The 20,128-nt window shown below is 38.7% G+C and overlaps 1 protein-coding gene across 2 annotated transcripts in view; it reads right to left on the bottom strand.

The window, feature by feature from the left end:
• The window catches only part of schip1 (schwannomin interacting protein 1), a 558,202-nt gene extending 538,426 nt beyond the window's left edge, over window positions 1–19,776 (bottom strand). For both annotated transcript variants that reach the window (XM_078410855.1, XM_078410856.1), the window contains exon 1: window positions 19,620–19,776. In XM_078410855.1, the coding sequence (XP_078266981.1) occupies window positions 19,620–19,628 (9 nt within the window). In that variant the 5' untranslated portion in view covers window positions 19,629–19,776. The remainder of the gene's footprint in view (window positions 1–19,619) is intronic.
• Between the last annotated feature and the right edge of the window lie 352 nt (window positions 19,777–20,128).

The raw sequence follows: 20,128 nt of genomic DNA, 5'->3' as shown, positions 1-20,128 counted from the left end.
TTCTGCTCATTATCTGGAAGATGATGCCCCCCAGTTATTTTAATATTCAAAAGCGAATTGCTTTATACCGAAATATTTTTTTACTAAATTAATAATAGGTGGTGAAACAAATCTAAACAGGTCACTTTTTTGTGTCTGCATTTTGCAGGGAGCTTTCAACCTGACAAAGAAACTGTGGAGAAGGAAATTAATTGGAGAGAAGAAAAGCTGGGGAAAGTCTGTCATGCTTTATATTCAGTGAAACCATACCATGTTCTTTTTAAATGGATTTTGATTAATTACTTAGATTACTAACTAGCTCTTTCCACACCGTATCATTTTTGCTTTGAGCTTTTATTTCCCCACCCCAACAATGAATAATTAACATGCCTGACTTTAGTCAAAAACAGATTACGCCAACCAATTTTGTGAAATGGATGAGATTAAAGATAGATTTATAAATGCACGGATGTGTAAATATTTCCGAATTATTACAAACTAATGTAACTTCAGGCTGCCAAGTTGCAGCAGTACTCTACCTAATGGTAGTGTCAACTCAGTTATTTGAGAAACAAAACAACAGTGAAACAATTTAGGGGAAAAAAATACACTATGGCCAAATCCTCCCTGTATATTGTCCATTTGGCCATACATAGTCTGAAATTATTAATGTGAAGTGCAGAGTGATCTAGAAGAACAAGGACATGGTTCCATGAAAATAGCATCGCAGGTAAATAGGGTGATGAAGGCAGCTGTTGGTACACTGGCTTTCATCAGTGAAGGAAATGAGTACTGAAGTTGGGACATTATGTTACAGTTGTACAAGATATTGGTGAGGCCGCACTTGGAGTATCGTCTTCGGATTTGGTCACCCTGCTACCAGAAAGATGTCATGAAGTTGGAAAGTGTGCAGAGAAGATTTATGGGATTGTTGCCTGGACTCCAGGGCCTGAGCTCCAGGGAGGGGTTGGACAGGCTAGTACTTTATTCTTTGGAACTCAGGAGGCTGAGGGATGATCTTCTCGAAGCGTGTAAAATCATGAGCGGAATAGATAAGGTGAACGCACCCAGTCTTTTTCCCTCGGGTAGGAGAACCAAGAACGAGAGGGCATAGGTTAAAGGTGAATGGGGAAAGATTTAATAGGAACCTGAGGGGCACCTTTTTCACACATAGGGTAGTGAGTATATGGAAAGAGCTGCTAGAGAAAGAAGTTGAGGCAGGTACAATAACAATATTTAAAAGACGTTTGGACACCTAACATTAGAAATATTTAGAGGCATATGGACCAAATGCAGGCAAATGGGATCGGCTAAGATGGGGCATCATAGTTGCCATGGATTAGTTGGGCTGAAGGGCTTGTTTCCATGCTGGATGACTCTGCAACTCTAATGAAATCAATATGCAGTGAAATATTATCTTTGTGGTTAGGTTAGCCATCAGCTGGCTTTTGCTATAACAAGCAGTTCTCACAGTTCAAAGTGCAGAAGAAGCTTTTCTTCAGGCACAGGATTACGATGCTCTACCAGTTATCTCCATGTTCGGCTGCTGACCATGTTTCAATGGGTAGAAGAGGTGTAATTGCAGAAGGTTTCATAAATTAAGAATGTCCCCATGGCATTTTATAGGAGAGGAAACCCTCAAAACCCCTTTCTTCAAAGTAAGGCAATGAGATCATTTATAACCACAGAAGAGAGGGCCTCAGTTTAATGCCTCATCTAATACAGTTAATAAGCAGAGAATTTCTATTCTCAAGATAAAAATGTAGTGTTAATAGGCTAACTGCAGATTGCTTCATCAAAAATAATGTACAGGGCAGATCTGTCTTTTCTGAATAGCAAAATAATCTATTACAGAGAATGTACGACTAGAGTTCCATTATGTATATTCATTATGCATTTCTCTAGATCATGTTTCTTATGGCTGACTATTACATCTTAATATGCGCCAAATAATTACAATTAAATTGTAGGGAAGAATGCTATAGATAAATTAAACAATGGTCTCAGTAGATGAAACTGAAGGCCATTATCATCTCAAATGAAGTTTTAAAAAAATGTTAAAGCTGAATTGGTTTTAAACTGTAAGAAAAGTGAATATGTCGATGTGTAAAAATCCACAGGAAATAGATTGTTTACAGTCATACATAATAGAGATCATTTAAGAATGTTTATGGTTCACTGCCAATTAGATTTAACAGTTTGTCAAGTAGGGATGCAATCACAACCAATGGCTTAAATATTTCAGACAGTTGTCAGATGAATTTTTGTCAAAGTTATTTTGGGTCGTGTTCAAAATTTAGTTTTAGATATATCACCTTTTTCATCATTATGATCGTCCACTTTGAAAAAGGTAAAAATGGAAATTATTAATGTGAAAAGTCTTGATTTAATAAAAAAAGACAATTCACATGTCAGAATGCCCTTTATGGCTGAGAATATCTGACTGGCAGAGAACACAAGGAGAGATAAACACATTCCCTAGATAGCTTTTATCCTGACAGGTCATCAGTCCAGAATCCCACCCCGGAGAAAACCATCAGCTGCATCTGTACAATGATTTCCATTTGAAACAAAATACCAAAAAACTCAAACTGCACAAGCAGATGTCACATGCATGACCAAAAACTTTTTCAAAAGATGAGCTTCACTGAGATTTACAAATGTAGATGGGGTGGAGGGCAGTGATTTAGAAAGAAATGTACAACTGTGGTTATTGTCTCCCGGATCTACCCCCTTTAATTTTTATAGTTATACCTTTTTTTTAAATTTTATTCTCTCTTCCCAATAGTTTATAGTTTTTTTTTCTTTCTTCTTTATTTTTTATTTTCTCTCTTTAAAAATTTAAAAATTGAAGCTATGTAAGAACTTTGTAACAAATTTGTCTTTTATTTCTATCTGTACATATGCTTTTCAAAAAAAAAAAATTAAAAAAAAAAATTAAAAAAAATTCTAAAAGCGATGCAGATGGGTGAAGGTTCTGCTTTCAATGAGGAATCTGAGGAAAGGAGCCAGATTCAGAGGGGATAAAGATTTAGGCATTCTATGAATAGTTCGTTTTTAGAAATACAGCATGGAAACAGGCCCATCGAGGCCCATCGAGGCCCACCGAGTCCACGCCGACCATCAATCACCCATTCACACTAGTTCAATTTTATCTCATTTTCTCATCCTCTCCTTAGAGCAGTAGAGCAATTTTACAGAAGCCAATTAACCTGCAAACCCGCATGTCTTTGAGATGTGGGAGGAAACTGGAGCATCCGGAGGAAACCCAAGCGGGCACAGGGAGAACGTGCAAACTCCACACCGACAGCACCCGAGGTCAGGATCAATCCCGGGTCTCTGGCGCTGTGAGTCAGCTGCTCTACCGGCTGCACCACTGTGCTGCCCTTTAGACTGAAAGAAAATAAGAGTAGTCATTGCAGTAAATAAATAGCTGAAATGCAGATCCCCAGAGTGCAGGGAAAACATTCTTTGGCAGGTGAACAAGTAGAAAATTCTTTGTTAAATTCGAGGTTCGGCAAATATATTTTACAATATTACAAACCTGTTTTTCCCTTCTTCAAGATTTTGCTCAATGTTATGTATTGTGTTATGTGTGGTAGATTGAGAATTCTATTTATGGGGTTTTTTGGTGCCTGGAATGTACTTACAGGGATAGTGTTGGAGGAAGGTATGTCACCACAAAATTATTTTGGTTAGATGTGCTTTGTGCCAGAAAATGTGTTTAATATGTGCCACACCACATGGCAGGTCTATGATTAAATGAGGAATCAGAGGTGAGCAATTTGGTGGGCTTCTTGTGGTTCAATACTGTGATTAAAATGGTGACTGGCGATCTCCCTGGTGGAGTAAAAACAAAGTCCATTTTCATAATTGTAACTGTGTTTTGACCCAGCTCTTGGAAAGTGGGTAGATGGAATTGAGAATCGTCTGTTTATCCCCACTAATCCAATATACACATGAATTGTACGCAAACACAAGCATGAGTCCAAAGATGGGTTCCCACCCAAAACATCCTATTCTTTTTCTCTGGAGATGCTGCCTGACGCACCGAGTTACTCCAGCATTTTTGTGTCTATCCAGTAAAAAAACAGCATCTGTAGTTCCTTTGTATACAAGGGATATTTTCTTTTTACTGCAAAATGTCCTTGCGGCAACAAAAATCCCTCTTTGCATACTTGATCAGAACAGTTTATTACATTGTGCATGATATTGACATTATGAAATAACAAATTTGACCTCGCTGTAAACATAATTAATGTTGTTTAAATAGTCTTTATAGAAGTCAAGGAAACAATTATACAAAATGCTGAAATCTAATACTGAAGCACAGATCAAGCAATGAAACAAATGCCCGACTACTTAAGATCATTTAAGATCATGAGAGGAATAGAGGGGGCAAATGTACCGAGAGTAAGGGAATCAAGAAGCAGGGGACTTAGGTTTAAGGAGAAGGGGAAAAGATTTAATAGGACCCTGAGGGACAACGTTTTTTTCTCACAAAAGGCGGTAGGTATATGGAACAAGCTGCCGGAGGCAGATACTATTATAACATTTAAAAATAATTTGGACAAGTAAGTGGATAGGACAGGTTTAAAGGGATATGGGCCAAATGCAGGTAGGTGGGACTCATGTAGTGTTGGTCAGCGAAGGCAAGTTGGGCCAAAGGGCCTGTTTTCATGCTCCATGACTCCAAATGGTGATCATAACATTTACCTCACCAAGCAAGCAAACCTTTGCAGAAAAGCTCCTTGACAATCATACCCACCCCTGCTTCTGTTGGTTAAGATCCAGGCTACAAACCTTGATGGCATTAACAAATATCCCATCCTCCAATAAAACATTCAGTTATTTGTGAAAACTAGCTCTTGATGTCATTCAGCAGGAGGCTGAGACCATGCTGTGCAAAGAATCTGATGAATACCAAGTACCTTTCCATCTTCAAAGAGACAAAGACCATCTTGCATCACTTATCGACATCAAGGGAATCCACTCCCAATTATACCAGAAACAAAAGCATATTCAATATCAAAGATTGGAGGATACTTTCAAGAAACATATACACCACACAAGTAAATTACTAAACCCACACTTGCTTCATTGCAGGAAAAAAAAGGCACAGTCTATTCCAGTGTTGACAACCTTATTCTTATACACATGAGAACCTCAAAACAGTATCACCCAGTGGAGCTAGGTGAACATTTCAACTTACTGGGGGAAACATATAATCAGAGCTTTGGAACTGTGCAAGAACAACTGAAGAATAAATTCACAGATATTTATACAAATCTGCATAGAACATGAGAGAATGTACAAAATTAAATACACATTTTTCACATAACATGTGCATTAAGATACACTGAGGAAATTAATCCAGCCCCAATTTACAAAAAGCTCGCTTTCTACCATTGTTTATTGCACTGGGACCCTTTTGATATCCTACTGCCCGGCAACAAAGTCAACTTCAATGAATCTTGCAACTGCTTTTGATAAACAATGACTGTCTGCAAACAGCTGATTGTACGAACTATTCCAATAAAAAGTGTGCTTACTTCAAAAATCATTAAAGATCATAAAAATGCCAATTACTCCACTTTCAAATACCTTGAATAGTCTACACTGCATTGAAAATTGTTCAAGCTATATTCAGGTAGAAATAAGAATACTAAACTGATAAAACCTTGCGCAGCACAAATTAATTTACTTGTATAAATCAAAACTTTTCCATTTCGAATGCTGGTGATATAATGCTGTGCAAAATATAACTCGCTCTTAGACAATTTATCCATATTAAAAATCATTTATTGCCAGCAATATCAGTGAACCAATAGGAAACTAAATGAGTAAAATCAGCAAAATGCTATCACTATCCAAAGTTACAAAGGAATCTGGGAAAATATGTTCAAAATTACTTTGAACATAATCTAGCTACTATCGTGCTTTGTTAACTATTACAAAGCAGCTCTATGTAATCTGACCTGCTCCTATTGTAACAGACATTCCAATTACTGTAACATCCTGCGATTAATTTCAAACTAAGTACTCTCAGGCGAATTTGAATCTTGAGATTGTGTAAAAATATTTCTGCGTCTGAGGATTTTCATGCACTCTTTGAAAATTCTAAGTCCACTTTCCCTATGTACATTTATTTCAAAATGTGGAATAATAAATATGCGTGACATGGTGAGATTAAAAGATCTTATTACTTTTGTGTGCGTAAGCGCTTCTCTCATCACACTGACCGTGGTTGAAGGGCACAGATATATTCAAACAGCCATACTCTGCTCTTTTCTTTTCCAAGTTCCAAGTGGATTACAGCCAAGGAAGAAACCAACAATGGTACATTTTCTGATGGGGACTTAAGGATAAATGCGTCCACACTGCCTTAACAACTTTTCCACACCTTCATTACTCATACTTAGAACACCGAAAAGTACAGCACAGTTACTGCCCCCTGGCCCACAATGTCCGTGTTTGAGGAACTTTGCATCCGCTAGTGTTTCCACAAATGACAAGAGGTCATAGCCCCAGAATTAAAGGACGTTCGTTTAGGAAGGAGACAAGGAGAAATTTCTTTGGTCAGAGGGTGATGAATCTGTGGAATTCTTTGCCACAGATGGCTGAGGAGGCCAAGTCAGTGGATATATTTAAGGCAGGGATAGATTCTTGAATAGTACAGGTTATGGGGAGAAGGCAGGAGAATGAGGCTAGGTTGAGAGATAGATCAGCCATGATTGAATGGCGGAGTAGACTTGATGGGCCAAATGGCCTAATTCTATTCCTATCACTTATGACTGTCCACTTTCTCCTTCCATCTTTCACGATCAATTCCGATCATCTACAATATTGTAGCATTAGGGGAACTCATTTGAAATTAAAGGAGTAAATGCAGCAAAAGGCTATCAATGTACATGAATGGCACAGCGATAGAATTTCTGCCTTATAGCACCACAGACTCAGGTTCAATCCTGACTATGGGAGCTGTCTGTATGGGAGCTGTCTGTTGTCCCCGTGACCGTGTGAGTCTTCTTCAGGTGCTCCGGTTTCCTCACACACTCCAAAGACATACAGGTTTGTAGGTTAATTGGCTTTGGAAAAATTGCAAGTTATCTCTAGTGTGTAGTATAGTGCTAGTGTGTACAGGGATCGCTGGTCGTCGCGGACTCGGTGGGCTGAAGGGCCTGTTCCCACGCAGTATCTCGAAACTAAATTACTAAAGTTCCAAAGGTATCTGGAAAATTACTTTGAACATAATCCAGAATTACTTTGAACATAATCCAGCCACCATTGTGCCTTGGTAATTATTACAAAACAGATTGATGTAATCTGACCTGCCCCCTATTGTAACAAGCATTCCAATTAATGTAACAATCCTGAGATTAATTTAAAACTAAATACTGATACCACGATCATCTACAATATCCATCCCTCCTCTGTCCCTCATTCGAATGTCACATATCTCATTTTTTCACACACTATTGGTTCATACGTCACACTAACCCACTCCTATCTTTGTATAGATTTCTGGATAATAGAGATGTCTCTTTCATGTTGTATCCTCTTTGACAGTTTGCAATGAAATATCAATTGAAGTTAATACGGTTTTGGGAATATGAAATGGTCAATTTATTGGGAATTATTTGAAGAAATAACATGTGCTGTGGATAAAGGGATTTGGCGGATGTACTTTATTAGATTACCACAGGCATCGGCAAAAATTACGCTCACTGCAGAAAATGAAAGTTCATAGTGTAGGACTCAACATCTAGCTCTGGATAGAAGATGGCTAATAAGAAAAAGAGTGGGCATAAAAGAGTATTTTTCTGGTTGGCAATGAATCAGTGCTGGTATCGCATTTTTTAAAATTTAAATTATATAGCTTTGGTTCAAAACTTGATAATAATAATACAAAGGTAATTAGGTTGTGAATCTGTCATAAGGAAGCTACAAGGGCGTATAGATGGGTTAAGCGAGTGGTCATAGATCCAGCAATTAGATTATAATGCGGAAAAGTGCGAAATAATCCATTTTGGCAGGAGAAATAAAAAATCACTCAAAATGGAGAGAAAGTGCAGCACTCCAAGTTGCAGAGGTGTCTCAGTGTGCTTCTGCATGACACATAAAAGGCTGGTATGCACGTACAGCAAGTAATTATTTACGCTTATATAATGTCATTCTTTATTATTAGGAATTGAAAGCAAAAGTGGAGATGTTATGCTTCAGTTATATCAGGGCATTAATGAGACAACATCAGTAGTATGATGTGCAATGTTGGTCGTCTCATTTTAAGGAGGATACAAATGTATTAGAAGTAGTTTAAAAGTTTACTCAGCTGATATTTGGAATCGGGGGGGGGGGTTAGGGATTTTGTTATGAGGAAGACAGGCTAGGCTTGTGTGTGCTGTTGTTTGGAACATGAGTAGGTAATTGAAACACAAGTTCTTCAATAGATAGACGGGGCTTGGAAGAGGAAGGGATGTTTCCTCTTGTAGAATCTAGAACGAGGGATCATTGTTGAAGAATGAGAGATCCCTATATAATACAGATAAGAGCAATATGTTTTTCTCAATAAGAGTTGAGATTTTGGAACTCGCTTCCGAAAAGTGTGGTTTAAGCAGAATTGTTGAACAATTCTCAGGGGGTTAAGTAGCCTTCTCCTGCTCTTAATCTGTACATGCGTCTAGAATGTTCATGTATTGGTCTCACAACATCAATACATCTGTTTTCTTTAACCAATACTAGCAATGTTGTCAGGAAGTCTCTGGGCTAGAGATGCCAGGGAGAAAGTATTCAGACCTGCTTTTTTAAATTGAACAAATACAGCGTTTGCTTTAATTTTCTACCCTTTGTCCTTCCCCAAGAGGAGACAAATAAAATCCAATACTACTCGGCAAATAATTTTCCAAACAACTTTTACGCATCTAGTAGTCGATACTCTGGAGTCAAACGGGGGTAAGGTGATTACAATATTTACAGACCAGTTTATGGTACTCCCTGCAATGGCTTAATCAATCTCATCATGTATTATTCAAGACCTGCAGTTAGCTTTTGAGTGCGTGCACACCAAAAATATTCCCAGAAATGCAAGTATGAAGATGTTAAATGTAGAAAAACCTGATACCACAAGACACTTGAGTCAACCTTTTCGTTTGGGAATCGGTTCTGTCGATCTTAAAACACGAATCCTTTTTAAAAACCTACTATGGCACAGAGATATTTCCAGTAGTGTTTTCTGTAAACACAGACTTCATTTCTTTTTTTGAAGCAAAAACATCACTAAAACTTCTGTCTGTCAGGCAGCATACTGCTGACATATTCATATTTAGGGTATATGATTATAAACTCGGGCACTGTGGAAACTATTACTCAGATAGTCTCTGAACACAGAGAATAATTCTGAAGAGGCAAAAGAACATATTCATTCCTCCAACAATAAATACACATCAGATTTTAATTTAATAAAATTCATATATTCTCCAGATTCTAATTTTGATGCCATGCCTCCTCTTAATCTGAATCTTAATCTGAAGAAGAGATGCTGCCTGTCCCGCTGAGTTACTCCAGCTTTTTGTGTCTACCTCCTCTTAATCAATATCTTTCTTTACCTACAAAAAAAACAAAGTAACCTCAAGGTGTTAGGCATAAGAGTCCATTGTAAAAAATATCGAAGATCTTTATTTGCTTGTGTACCTTTGCACGAATAAATTGACTTGTTCTCTTAAACCAAGGTCTAAAATAACACCCTTCTGCGTAAGACTGGTAAGGTAAAGAACATAGGTATCCCCCGAAAATCTCACCTGTATTTCTGAAAGTTTACTTAAATTTAAAAATAAGGAAAAACAATTTTTTTTAAAGACATGGTTAGTTTACAACAGTCTGGGAGATTATTCACAAGTGCGATTCCATAACTTTTAAATTAAGACTGATCCAGCAAACCTGAAAATCATCCCAGATGTCTTAATTTACAGAACACGAATAATAACTTCAATTTGGCGAAATGCAGTGACTTGTCCCAGAGGAATTGTCAAGACAACCATCAAGTGAAAATTGATGATGATCTAAGTCTTAGGGCAAATTACTCCAAAGGATCATTCAAAGAGCTTGGAAAGAACATCTTAAAGGATGGAAAGAAAGGTAGAGAGTTAGTGGTTCAGGAAGAGCATAATAGCATCCACAGCTTTAGTAACTGAAGGTCTGGCTATTAATGTAGATGCAATTAAATTCCAAATCAATCGAGTCCAGAATTAAAACCGTGGATATATCTCAAGGGCTGCAGGCCACAGAGGTTTGGGATAATATCAATATTACTGGGGGAGCGTGACCAGGAGTTCTCCAGACTAGTTAAGCCTCGAGGCATTGAAAGCGGAAAGCATGAATGAAAGACGTACATAGACACAAAGTGCTGGTGTAACTCAGCAGGTCAGGCTGCATCTCTGGAGAAAAAGTTTGAGTGACAAAGATGGATAACAAGATTCCCACTATAACAACCTTCTGTGCTGAATAAGTTAGTTGAGACAAGGAGGGAAAATCTAGCAAGGCAAGCAACATTTGGATAAATGTCATTTGACCAAGCTACCAGTAAATGACAAACAGATGGTATACTCCGTACATTAATTTACACAACACAACATCCCTGACATAAAGAGAGTTGGGGCTTTCTCCTAATCACACAAAAAAAAACAACACATTCAGAATCAAAATGCCAACAAATGTTTTACATAACAAAATGGTTTTTTTATTTTTCTCTCTTCTCCTTTACTGAAGATATTCACTGTCCTAAAAGCGAACACAATTTGTGCAGCCCAAAAGCATAGCGAACTACAATTATTTGCAGGGGAAAGTCAAATTTCAATGGGTGCATTTATACCAGCATTTTAAAGTTTATTCCCGATCTATGCCACCAGATGCCTCAAAGAATGCAAAATATGTCAAATGCATTGAGGGATTCTGAGTTTTTGTAAGGAGGTCTCATCTGGCCTTTAAAATGAAAGATGCCATAAAAGCAAGTATGTGCTCTCTGAAAATGTATACATATCAAGGCAGATGCTTCCTCTCATCCTTTGCTTCTCCCTTTAGAATTTACAAGTACCGCAACGCATCCAGTGGGATACCTATACGTTCAATATTAGCAGCAGAGTTTCATGAGGAATCCATACAGATTTCAGGTGCGGTGCAGTTTTCAGATGTTGCCAATTTCCTTTATCCCCCAAAACACCAATAGAGCAAGGAGGCAGTAAACTAAAATGCTAACAAACAGCTGCTGAAAGAAACCCCATAGCAACACTTCTGAGAACAAAGGTGCAACAAGGGAAAGGAAAACTGAGTGTGATTGTTCAGGCTCCCTGTCTGCATAATGATGTGTAGTCTTCAAATGCATTGCACCAAACTCCCGCATACCTCATGCATGAGACATGTGCAAGGGTTTTGCTTACTATTATAATTCATTAGCACTAAACAGTCATGGGACTGCAATATTTATTAAGGCATCATTAGCACCCTATAAAGGGGGCCGGCCACCCATGGGACTGGGTCTGATGTATTTTTATCCTTGATTTTATATCCACCTGTTGCACATGCTCAAAAATGTTCCAACGCTAATCAAAATCGGCAGAAACATATTTTGAAGATGATTATCCAAGGTTTTCATATCACAATTCCTAAGGGATAATTGATTTCATGCAATAACATCCACTGATGTATATAATGCATATATAAAATGCATCAATATTTACAAACAGTAAATTTAATATAGAATTATTAACAAATCTTTACAGTGTAAACTAATGCAACAAAAAGCATTTTTACATTTTCAAAGTGTAATGCAATTCTGAATTTGTTTTGCCAGAGGCTTTCAATTTGATTGAAAATTAGATGCTCTAACAATAAACTCTGCACAGAGGAGATTGAACACACATAACATAACCGGTATTGTAATACTGATTAGATCTATAAGCAAGTTGGAGAATATGCTTTGCATGTCACACCAGTATAGTCATCATCTCACACCAGAAAATAAACTAGATCTTGTATTACAATAGAAAAACAAGGAACTACAGATGTGTAGGAAAGAACTGCAGGTGCTGGTTTAAACCGAAGATAGACACAAAAAGCTGGAGTAACTCAGCGGGTCAGACAGCATCGCTGGAGAAAAGAAATAGGTGACATTTTGGGTCGAGACCCTTCTTCAGACTACAGATGCCGGTTTACAAAAAGGGTCCAAACCTGAAACCTTAGCTATCCATATCTTCCAGGGATGCGGTCTGATCTGCTGAGCCACTCCAGCACTTTTTATTTGCATGAGAATAGCTTCTCTTTGGAATGAGTTGCTGAGGGGAAATGCAGCAATCAACACTTTGGCTTTCAATCTAGCTCAAAATATAATGTGGCATACAGACATTGTTGATGGTAATCTTCTACCGTAACCCAACAGGCCTAAATCAGTTTGGAAAATTTAGCCATTGAGATTAATAATAATAATTTTCTGCTTTAAAGAGCAACATGAAGTTCCTTAATATTCTTGTTATGCATTATTCTGTTTGCCTGAAAATGCATGATTACAAATTAATATGTTTGTTCATAAGATTATATGTGATAGGAGCAAAATTAGGCCATTTGGCCCATCATGGCTGATCTATGTCTCCTTCCTAACTCCATTCTCCTGCATTCTCCCCATAAACCTTGACAACTGTACTAATCAAGAACCTATCTATCTCTGCCTTAAAAATATCCACTGACTTGGCCTCCACAGCCTTCCATGGCTAAGAATTCCAGATTCACCACCCTCTGACTAAAGAAATTCCTCCTCATCTCCTTCCTAAGGGAAGGTCCTTTAATTCTGAGGCTTTGACCTCTAGTCCTAGACTCTCCCAACAGTGGAAACATCCTCTCCACATCCACTCTATCCAAGCCTTTCACTATTCTGTACATTTCAATGCCCCGCCCCCCATTCATCTAAACTCCAGCGAAAACAGGCCTAGTGGCGTCAAATGCTCATCATATGTAAACCCACTCATTCCTGGGATCATTCTTATTTGCCGATGGCCTTGCCTCACTAAAACATTCTTCAACTCCCATTGCAGAAAGTAGGTTCATGTGAACATCTACAATATAGTAAAAGCAGAGGAATGAAGACCTAAGGCCATATCAGACACTGGCCTTCTTGACACCAATTTGCAAGTGCCATGGTGTGGAATGAATAAAGCCAGCAGACTAACAGAATTCACTTCAACTATTTAACACATATACATTTATTGGTTCCAAAGTGTGTGCAGTGAATGCTGATTTAAAAACATTGATTCAAGAGCCTGGATAAATATTGAGCTTTATTTCACCTGCAAACCAGAAGGACAAATTTAAACCAACCTGCTCATAATGCAGTTATGACATCAAAGCATAAAATTATTTTGAAGTACTTGGACGTGCAACTAATTAGGACATACCTACAGCATGTCAGATTTAATTTAAAACAATTTAATAGTAACTCAAGAATATGTTAGCATTAAATTAAGTAATCAAAATGCTATTCCTTGTTATTTGTTTTGAGATTGCTTACAGCTCATGTACTTAAGAATTCTTAGAGTGATCCAAATCCTGTGTGGTCTCCTGCAATACTTGTTATCAAATCTTGCCCTTATGTTGAAAAGGAATTACCATCTAATCTATTCCCCTTGCTTCATTGCAGGATCTGCATCTGCAATTACAATTGTTAAGATTCATCTACTATCATAGGTAACAACTTTAAAATACATTCACTGATGGACGTTAAAGGCATTTTGTATGTAGTTTCTCTCAAATCAACAAACAAGACTGACTCAAACCTTCATTCCTTTGTAATTTCCTACAGTTTGGTCTCATTCCATTAATTAGTTGCTTTCTTGATATGAACCAGATTTTGTAACAGTTACAAATTAAAATATAAAATTAATATAATATCAAGCATTTTGCAAGTAGTGTATTGTTCCTGTCCTATTACTCTTGTCCTGAAGACATTCGCTCCCCACTTTGTGAGGTTAGGCCAAAATCAGATGCAAATGAAAATGATTTATACCAGACTCATGTGTTTAGAGTACTCCAGCTCCTGGTTCTTTCTACCCACTACTCCTTCCTCTAACCACACAAGAGTAGATAAAACGGTATTAAATTACTACATGCTGTCAATGAGATATGCTTCTTCTGGGATAAGATCCCACATAAATCTAAGAAATTGAAGTTGGATCAATAAGAGGTATAGTAAATAGGGTGATTAATAAAATGGTTAGTACTGATAAAGTAATACTCAGCACACAAGTGCTAAGCAATTACAGTCTAATAATTGTAGTTAAGTGTTTTATTGCACATTTATGGGATGCTAATTTGGAAAAAATACATTTCAGCAATATTAATGAGAACCAGACTTAATTTGATTACAAGTTTGACATTTCTGACTTTACCAATTACTAATGTTGCAAAAAAAATCTACAAAATAAAATTAGGATCCAATGTGAAATGTTATAGCCTGATGATACTACAATGAACAATATCACCTTTTATCCTTGTACAATTATTTTGACATCATTTTTTTGTCTTTAATTCTGCCATGTCCGCTATGTACAATACATAGTATTGTAAACTATTGCAGGTCATTAAAGATTTATGCACAAACAGAAGCTGCCTCCTTGAAAGCCTGGAAACATCTTCCTAATGAAGGAAAGGAGCTGATTTAGAGCATTTTTTACGTCTCGATATTTTTAGAAAGGGATACAAGGACAGTAAATAATAAAATGTACAATGCAACATCTGGGATTAAGGTGAATTTCAAAGTTGCAATAAAGCAGAAAGGAAAAAATAATAATTTGAACGGTAGAAAGAGTAAAAGACAAGAATATTATGCATTTAATTAATTATTTTTTAAATTAATGAATTAATTAAATTTATTTGTCATATGTAGGTTGGCACAGGGTCAACGGTACAATGAAATGTATTTGACAAGACAACGGGTCACCTCAGCAGTAATATTCCAAGGATAAATAAGATAAAAATGACATTAGTAAGGTAAAAAGACAACATTAAAATAATCAACATACAAGATGTGAAATGTGTTTATGAGTTCAGAAGCCTGATGGTAGAAACTGTTCTTAAGTCTGGTGGTACGCGCAGCCATACTCCTGTATCGTCTGACTGACGGTAACAAGGAGAACAGCCTGCGTGCTGGGTGGCTGTGGTCCTTGATGATGCTGCGTGCCTTCCGCAGGCACCGCCGGTAGAAAATGTCCCGAATGGCCGGGAGACAGTTGCCAGTGATGTGCTGTGCCGTCTTCACCACTCTCTGTAGTGATTTGTGGCTGTGGGCAGAACAGTTCCCGTACCAGACTGTAATGCAGCCCGTCAGCAGGCTCTCTCGATGGTGCATCTGTAGAAGTTTGTGCATTCATGCCAAACCTCCTCAGTCGACAATAGGGGAAATATCATGATGAAAGACTGACATGTGGCCAATCAAGGACAGTAAGTTAAGAAAGGGTTTAAACTTCAAGTTAAATTTTATGTGACCTATCTGGAACAATCAGCATGCACAAAGAATGAAGGTGTGGATAATCTGTCTTCTTGCAGCCTCATACTGCATTATTTGTCATTTAGAGGACTATTACCAAAAGGGCAACAACCAAAAATCAAGAGCACAAACTGCTTTATTACAGGATGATTTTTTAGTATGTAAAATCATAACATAAGGTCACTGTTTGCTTCTCCAAATTCTGATCGACTTGCTCAGAGCCCACGGCAATTTCTGCTTTTATTTCAGATAACCAGTGTTCTTAGAATTTTGTTTATTTTATACAAACTGGGTTATTTTCTGCTCAGATGCATCAAATTACATCAGAAAGTAATTTGTAATTAAAATCATTGCTTCTGGATGAGAATTCTTGCACATGTATCCCACTAATCTAACACAATTCACATTGAGATATAACATGTTTTTGCCCCAAATGTTTTATGCCATCACTTCATCCAGATTCAAGAATATTTACTAAATAATATGCCTTTATGCGGTAAAACACCAGTGCGTGTAACTTGGTGCGGTAACAGTAAATTGCTCATCCAGCCTCATCGCTAGATTTTGTTTAAATCCTAAATCACGGGGAGTTATGTTGCAGCAGTTGGGTTAATCCATCACGATCATTTGAGGTTCCAGATTTTATTTTGAAGAATCACCATCTCCTGGCAGATACACACCTAAGCATCTTTTTTTTTAAAAAACAAAGCCAGAGAAATCAAGTGGCTGCAGTCGGATTTTGTCGAAGGCATTCTTGATAAATTGCTGACCAGTGCGTCATCTACCAGCCTAAAGAAACAATGGATCGCTACTCGACTATCATCAACTCCACAGAATTGATACAGCTGGAAGTGCCATTGATAGATGGCCGCTTTTTCCTGGATTTGCCATCACACACAGTTAATCAGAATCTCACAACTTTTATATACTAAGGGCATGAGTGTCACTGAAGATTTGGGTTAAATTATGAAGTTTGCAGTGTGACCATATGCCATCAGAAGAGAGATTTGGGGCTGCTCAAACACATTCAGATAAGATGTATAAGAAAATAACAGCAGATGCTGGTACAAATCGATTTATTCACAAAATGCTGGAGTAACTCAGCAGGTCAGGCAGCATCTCGGGAGAGAAGGAATGGGTGACGATTCGGGTCGAGACATTCAGATAAGATACTGTTTACACGCCAGAAATCTGACCAAAGTTAATTCCATATTTAGTCCTTAATACTAGCACTTAAGATCATATGTAATAGGAGCAGATTATGGTCATTTGGCCCAAAATCGACTCCGCCATTCAATCATGACTGATCTATCTCTGCCTCGTAACTCCATTCTCCCACCTTCTCCCCATTATCCCTGACTTCTAACACCACCACCGCAAGGCCAGATTATTCACACCTTCATTCTTTGTGCATAACAGTCTAATCTTTGCCAAACAATATAATTATCACAGATGTTATTCATTGGTGTACCAGGTAATGAATGGGTGCCATTTTTATAAACACTCATAAGTTAATTTTTCCATAACTCAGAAAATATACAAAAATCATTTGATATGGTAACCATACCTCCACAATATTGTAATGAATGTCATTGAAGTGCATATGATTGATGAGAAAGAACAATTACCACAAATATAGTGAGAGAGGAAACATTCTTCCATTCATAGGAACAAATATTGGTGCACTGTTCAGACTTTTGAATTTAGTAATATTATGGGAGCTCATTCAAAGGTAGGGGTGTCAATTGGATGGGGGTTCCAAACCCAGGGTTAGCCTGTGGTTGGCATGCAGATCAAAAGGAAGAAAGAGTTGGAAGGAACTGCAGATGCTGGTTTAAACCAAATATAGACACAAAATGCTGGAGTAACTCAGCAGGACAGGCAGCATCTCTGGAGAGAAGGAATGGGTGACGTTTCAGGTCAAGACCCTTCTTCAGACTCTTGAAGCCTTTGAGTCTGAAGAAGGGTCTCGACCCGAAGCGTCAACCATTTGTTCTCTCCAGAGATGCTGCCTGATCCGCTGAGCTACTCAAGCATTTTGCATCTATAAAAGGAAGAACTGTGAATCCATTACTGCAGCACAATAGCTCACGATTTAATCAACAAAATAACAGATACCAGTCCCATTTGTGATGGGACTGACAGTGATTTTGAGGCACAGTCTGGGCAGTCTTTCTGAATTATGCAGAGTAGATTGAAGTAATCTTCATTCTTATGGATCTTATTGATTCAAAGACATGTCCCAAGACTGACACCTCATCTCACTTCATTTTCATAGTTCAGAAAACCAAGATGTGCATGGCCTTTTGCTTTTGAAGGATTGTGCATGCTATCCCAAACCAAACAATGGTAAGGATTTGTGACAAAGGGAAGATGGCTGAACAGAGGTTAAGTTGTGCTTTGCGAGTGAACATCTTGGAGCACGGCGGACGGCAGTCAACAAATTGTCAGGTGCTAACTGTCCATTCTTTCACTTGCCAAAACACAGGAAGGGATCAACTGTAGCGATGAAACACCTGGAAACAAAGCCGAACTAAAACCTGCCCAGTGATGATTTGATATTTGGCAGAATGGAGTTGGAGTTTCGAGTAACTGAGTAAACTACATCTTTCTACCCTGTAGTCAGGATATTGGAGCAACACACTCAGATTTTATAGCTCACTGTTCTGCTCATCTTACAAATCAATGAGTTTCAAATAGCAGTTTCATGCACAAACTCCCAGCGGTCAATACCTATGACTAACAGCTATTCTCCTTGGGGAGGGAAAGGCAGCAGCTAGATTCTCTTTGAGGGTCAAGATGCCGAGCGAAAAATGGATGAAATGTGTGGGGAAACTCTGCAATCGAAGAGGCGTGCAAAGCAAGTCCCAAAAAATAAAGAACAGGTGATGATCGTTCAGGTGTAATGAATTTTTTACCGGACAAATTGCTCGTGGCCGCACACGAAGTTAGTACTAACCCGAAGGCAGACACGTAAAGCTGGAGTAACACAGCGGGTCAGGTAGCATCTCTGAAGAAAAGGAATAGGCGACGTTTCGTGTCGAGACGGGTCGACTGAAGAAGGGGCTCGACCCCAAACGTCACCCATTCCTTTTCTCTAGAGATGCTGCCTGACCTGCTTAGTTACTCCAGCATTTTGTGAATAAACCTCTTCCTTTTCTCCTGACCCGCTGAGTTGTTCTAGCTTTTTGTGCCTGTCTTCGGTTTAAACCAGCATCTGCAGTTCCTCTCTACACTGTTAGGTACTATAACACGACTGGTAGTTGGCTCAACCTCTTTATGCATAAGCCGCAAGCTTTGTCGTATCTTAATACCTTCCTGGCATGGGTAGGTAAAGATTATCATCCCCGGGAGGAAAGAGTTTTCCTAGGCAAGGAAACAAAAACTCAAAACGAGAGGATTTTCAAAATTCCAGATTGGGGTTTTTTTTTAAAACGCACTGCGATTCAACGAATGAGAAAATAAACCTATTTGGATCAACCTGCGCCTTAGCAGGCTGGCTGAAGTTAAACTTTGGCACAGTTACCGGGGAGAAACCCTACAACCAACGATTCCCGATGAAAGTAATCTGTAAGTCAAATTGCCAGTTGCTAGGTGTTTCTATTCATAAAACGAAACGAAACCAAGGAACAGACTAATAGAAAATATCAACTATTTACCCCCAAAATATTAATTTCTCAGAGTGGGGGAATACCTGCATCCATTTTTGATACAGATGAGTCGGGTGTGCAATACCCATTACAATTAAATGCACAGAGCTGAAATAAAACTGAAGAGTCGCCCAGTGATGAGCATTGAAATTCTGCTTTGAACTCTGAAGCGGTGAGAATGCACGCTGCTCCAGCCAATGCAGAAGGGTGACAACTCGGCTTGCGTGCGAGGAATCTCCAAGTCTGACACCGTGCACAACAAGGGGTTAGTCTGACCGGGGGAAGAAAAACACTACACGCGAGAGCGGCTCCACTCCTGTTAAACCAGCGGGCAGCCACCGCGCTACAGAATACCTACCTGCAGCACACCTAGACTGGAATTAAAAATATTTTTAAAAACAACCAAAGAAAAGAGACACAGGGATAAACGTAAGGAGACAGAAGGGGAAATAAAAGTCAATTACCAGACGCATCTTGGCGTTTCCTAGGCAATGAAACTGAAGGCTGAAGTCTTGTGCAAAGGATCGGCTTGGCTTGCACAACCTCTCTGGCGCTCAGCGCAGTCTTTAGAGTGGGAGGCTCGGGTGCTGTCCTGTGCACATCGGAGCGATGCCGTCAACGCGAAAACACCCACCGCACAGGCAGCGTGAGGACCAACCACACACGCCAATCAACTCATTACAATTTGGGAGGTGAGGCTGGGAGGGGAGGGGAGGGGAGGGGTGGATGAGCGCAGACGCCTGGTCACGCTTCAACAACTGCACGGGAACGTGCGCATTGCATCCATCCATCCATCCCAGTACCAACAGGATCCAAAAAGTGCCCAACCCCTCTCCTGCACTTTCCCCGGTGACAATCCCCACTAGCTTTTTCCAAGTGCGGCTAGTTTAGCTCCAACCCGCAAAGCTAATTCCCAATTTACCTGCGAAGTGGCAAAAAAATGTGACATTTTGAATCTTACAAAGAGCTCAAG

Source organism: Rhinoraja longicauda, chromosome 13 (assembly GCF_053455715.1).
Source record: "Rhinoraja longicauda isolate Sanriku21f chromosome 13, sRhiLon1.1, whole genome shotgun sequence".
In the NCBI taxonomy this organism is placed as follows: domain Eukaryota; kingdom Metazoa; phylum Chordata; class Chondrichthyes; order Rajiformes; family Arhynchobatidae; genus Rhinoraja; species Rhinoraja longicauda.
This window is presented reverse-complemented; position numbering and strand designations above follow the sequence as displayed.